Source organism: Gekko japonicus, unplaced genomic scaffold (assembly GCF_001447785.1).
Source record: "Gekko japonicus isolate JY-2015 unplaced genomic scaffold, Gekko_japonicus_V1.1 scaffold28, whole genome shotgun sequence".
NCBI classification, from domain to species: Eukaryota; Metazoa; Chordata; class Lepidosauria; order Squamata; family Gekkonidae; genus Gekko; species Gekko japonicus.
The window spans coordinates 2,388,207-2,393,076 of NW_015177010.1; the positions used below are offsets into that span (position 1 = coordinate 2,388,207).

Consider the following 4,870-nt stretch of genomic DNA (forward strand, 5'->3'; position numbering starts at 1 on the left):
GTACTTAAATAAGCATAAATAACACAAAGGCTTGGACTTATGAAGAATGCCAAAAGGAAAAAAAAAGAATTCATCAGGACACAAAGAACACATCCCTCCCCCAAACAGTCTAGCAGGAACTAGTCACAGCTAGGGCTACAGGCTCTGCGATTTCCTTACTCCACAAATGAAACTGTCCTTTTCTTTTTGACAATTTAAATAATAAATTTTGACCATGCTGCTCGCAGCATCTTTCAACAAAAATATTAACTTACAAAATAACCCATTCTTCATATGTAATTATGACAAATAAAAATCTTAAATAAAACAGGTGTTTTTCTTTTCTTTTTCTCTCTCTTTCTGACTCATTCCAACTTCAGGTAGCTTGGCACTGAGTAATTGAACATTAAAAAATCAAGTTTGTAGACTTCATACAGCTGTGTTTGGTGTTCCGAGCTGATGTTCTGGAAGAACTCTGTGGTCATTTCATCAGTAGTTCTTGTAGACTTTGCATAGGTGGGGAACTTGAGATAGTTGCCTACTCCTGCAAGCTGAAGGACATAGTTGGAATCCTCTTCGAGTGTCTCGTATTTCCCTATGAGGTCATAATGGATGTGGCATGGATGGCAGAGGGAGTAGACAGTTTGCCAGTGTTCATTGAAGGGCTCTTCTTTTTGGGTGTGAGGGTCTATGAGATAAGCCACAAACTCCTCAAATTTCACATCATCACCTTTGTGCAGAGCCTCTTGGGTAGCATTTTTCCTTTGGCGTTTCACAATTTTGGTACCATACCTCTTGTGAAAGGAGGTGTTGTACTTCTGGGTGAATTTGTTTCTGTAGGCCGACACCAGTCTTTCAAAAGGCTCGCGGACAAACAGGAACTTCATGTAGTTTTTCAAGCGGTGATTGATTTCTGGGATGCTGTATTGGTTGAGTGTCTTCAGGTTGGACGAGACGTGAGCTTCATTGGCTGGGATCTCCATGGGATCGCTATATTTGCCCTTCCCTGTCAAGACCATCATGACTCTCTTCCAGTTGGTGCAGGCCACTTTGGGTACGTAGCAATATATCAACTCATGGTCTTCATCTACCACCAGATGTTTAAGGTCATTGGGCGTCAGCACACGGCGCTTCCTGCTGGACAGGCTGTTGGTTCGGCATGTGTCTGTGACTTGATCCCTCCGGATCTGGTGAAGGATCGCTGTGCTGGACAATTCCAACTGCAAAAGAAAGCACAAATATGGATAAGAACATAAGAGAAGCCAATGTTGGATCAGGTCAATGGCCCATCCAGGCCAACACTCTGTGTCACACAGTGGCCAAAAATAGCAGGTGCCATCAGGAGGTCCACCAGTGGGGCCAGGACACTAGAAGCCCTCCCACTGTTGCCCCCCCCCCAAGCACCAAGAATACAGTGCATCACTTGCCCCAGACTGAGAGTTCATATCTATACCTTGTGGCTAATAGCCACTGATGGACCACTGCTGCATATGTTTATCTATGTTACGGATAACTCAGTACAGCTTGAAAAGTCTGGCTGCTGTCTTATGCCGAAGTTCAACTGATACTTCTTATGCTCCTCTACACTCGCATACTTCTAATCACTACATCAGCATTCTCATCACACGTCTGGGTGTAAAAATAGTTCAGAAATCATACATTATTTTAGCTTGAGGCATGTTAGGCTGAAAGCGAAATCGAGCTTAAGACCACCTACTTAAAGCAGGGATCCTTGATAGCCAAACAAAATACTCTATCAAGAGGAAAACACTGATTCCTACTGCAATTATTTCTTTTGCTGCAGGCAGTACTTCCAGAATCGCAATGCTAATTTTACATCAGGAAGACAATGGGAGAATTCATTCATTTGACAGATTTTAAGGGAATGCCTGATGGCTGCAGCTTACTGATTGCAAAGGAGTAGGTGTGCTGGTCGGCTGTATCAAAATAGACCAAGAGTCCAATGGCACCTTAAAGAATAACAACATTTAGTCCCGACAGGAGAAAAGTGGGATATAAATAAATACATGCAAATGCATTTATTTCCAAAAGAGCTCTCATGAGTTGTGACTCATCAAAGCTCATACGGAAAAAAATGTTGCTGGTTAACTTTTGGTTAGTTTTGCAGCTTTCTCTGCTCCTTAACTGGGCAGTTAGGAACACAGCAAGGGTCCCAAACAAAGAGCTTTGCAGCCTGCAGTGACCATCATCAGTGAAAAAGTTCAGCAAGGGACCAGCCTGTGCTGAAAAACCCCATGCACAAGAGAATAAGATGGGCAAAGGAGCCCAGACACTTGTTTGTGGAGGGCCAGTGGTTAAGGGGGATTGGCCGGTCACAATAATTTATATGGTCACATGGATTTTCAGAGAATAATAGAGATTTTTTTCATGAAATAATGGGATGGAATCAGGAGTGGGGCAGCATTACAAGTTTGTACTAGACTCAAGGAAATGAAGGTTGGATCCAAACTAAATTGTCCATCAGCAGAATGGAACTGTCCTGCCCCCCTTCCTACTGTAACCCACTAATGTCCTAAAGTGCTGCTCCTAGGGGGTAGGAAAAGAAAAGCAATCACATGGGGGGGGGGGTCTGCAGAGGGAAGGGGGAATTGGTGGAAATTGCCAACTTAGTCGGGAAGAAGAAGAAGAGTCTCTCCTGAAGTCTCAGAGTGGCTTACAAACTCCTTTCCCTTCCCCTCCCCACAACAGACACCCTGTGAGGTAGGTGGGGCTGAGAGAGCTCTGACAGAACTATGGCTTACCCAAGGTCATCCAGCAGGTGCAAGTGGAGGAGTGGGGAATCAAACCCGGTTCTCCCAGATTAGAGTCCGCACACTTAACCACTACACCAAACTGGCTCCTTGGGCCCTGGTGGGATAACAGCAAGAGTCTCTCCAGTCCAGCAGTCTGTTTCTCTCAATAATATTCTGAAACTTTCACAAGCAACGCAGAATGGAGACAATCAACTGTTGTAATTTTCATCCATGTTAGGGTTACCAACCTCTAGGTGGTACCTGGAGATCTCCTGGAATTACGGCTGATCTCCAGACTACAGAAAACGGCTGCTTTGGAGGGTGGACTGTGCAGGATCACATCCCTGCCGAGCTCCTTCCACTCCCTAGCCCCTGTCCTCCTTAGGATCCACCCCCAAATCTCCAGGAATTTCCCATCCCAGACTTGGCAACCTTGTCAAAGACCTATTAATCAGAGATATACGCTGCCTCTGAACGCAGAAGACCCTTTTCCAGCTTTCATTAAGAGGGCTAATCTAATCGGCACAGACAGTTTGGCAGACACAATGGCCCAGGTTGCCAGGTTTGAACAATACAGATGAAGCCCAAGTATTTTACCGGCTTCACTTTCTCTAAAATATAGCCTGATGCTAAATTTATTTTCCGTGTCTGAAATGTCTTAACTCCCTGAGTTTTATATATAGACAAGGAAATCTTCCTGTTCCTACAGTCAAACACGTTTCTAAAGGAAGCGCAGGACTCCAGCTGACCTTTGCTGCTGAGACCCAGTAGGAGGCCACAAATTTCAAAACACCAACAAAAATGAGCCCACTATGTGCTCTTGCTGCAGATGTCTGTCTCACTCTAGGATTAATCGCCTTGGCTCACGCTCATTGGCTATGACCTTGGCAAGCCGAATAAATCCGGTGGCTATTTCAGCTGTTCCCAGAGGAGGGCAGCTGCTCAAAAATCATTCCTTGAAGCAACTTTGGGCTTCATCCCTGGTCTCTGAGGTTGGTCAAATCCATAAGAAGTTAGGGACATGCTCCCGTTTAATGTGTGCTGTTTGTCTCATCACCAACAACAAAACGCCTGCTTGCTACTCAGTATAACAGATGGGTCCTGTCTATCTGGCTTTACAAAGCAGTTGGAAATTCTAACAGTTACCTAGAAGGATTAGTAGTATCAGAGAACTAGCAGGAGATAAAGACTTTCCAGGCTTGAATGGGAGCCTTGCAAACCATGCACTGGCTCTACTCACTGTGCCACCAAGAGGTGGTCGGAGAGGAGGATTTGAAGTTGTCTAAGTTTTTAGTCACTTGAGTATGCTTTGTTACTGACTTGTATGACTTATCAAGACCACTGGAGTAAACATGTAGCAGGTAGAAAATATAATGTCTTGCATCTAGGGGTGTGCAAAAAAACCCGGCTATATTGAACCCGAAAAATATTGGTATTTTCCAATATTCCCAAATTCCAATACTGGTATGGTCTTTGGATTTGGGAAATATTCAGGATTGCTGATGTTTTCAGCTCCACTATACCCTATAGAGGCCATTATAGTCAATGGTCCCCATAGGGTATAATGGAGCTGAAAAAAATTCAGCAATCCTAAATATTTCCTCAATCCAAATACCATACCGGTATTTGGTAGGGTATAATAGAGAATCCATAGGCTATAAGGGAGAAGCAATCATAAGAACAAGAACATAAGAGAAGCCAATGTTGGATCAGGCCAACGGCCCATCCAGTCCAACACTCTGTCACACAGTGGCCAAAAATACCAGGTGCCATCAGGAGGTCCAGCAGTGGGGCAAGGACACTAGGAGCCCTCACACTATTAACCCCCCCCCCAAGCACCAAAAATACAGAGCATCACTTGCCCCGGAATCCCTATCTATACCTTGTGGCTAATAGCCACCGATGGACCTCTGCTCCATATGCTTATCTAATTCCATGCTTGTAACCGCCGCCACCTCCTGTGGCAGTGAATTCCATTTGTTAGTCACTTTTTGGGTGAAGAAGTACTTCCTTTTATCTGTTCTAATCCGACCGCTCAGCAATTTCATGGAGTGCCCACGAGTTCTTGTATTGTGAGAAAGGACCTCTTTCTCTACCTGCTCTTTCCCATGCATAATCTTATAAACCTCAATCATGTC

The 4,870-nt window shown here is 44.5% G+C and overlaps 1 protein-coding gene across 2 annotated transcripts in view; it reads right to left on the reverse strand.

Moving 5' to 3' along the window:
• Positions 1-344: 344 nt before the first annotated feature.
• CHST11 (carbohydrate (chondroitin 4) sulfotransferase 11) overlaps positions 345-4,870 on the reverse strand; it is a 337,644-nt gene continuing 333,118 nt past the window's right edge. For both annotated transcript variants that reach the window (XM_015427580.1, XM_015427579.1), the window contains exon 3: positions 345-1,199. In XM_015427580.1, the coding sequence (XP_015283066.1) occupies positions 345-1,199 (855 nt within the window). The remainder of the gene's footprint in view (positions 1,200-4,870) is intronic.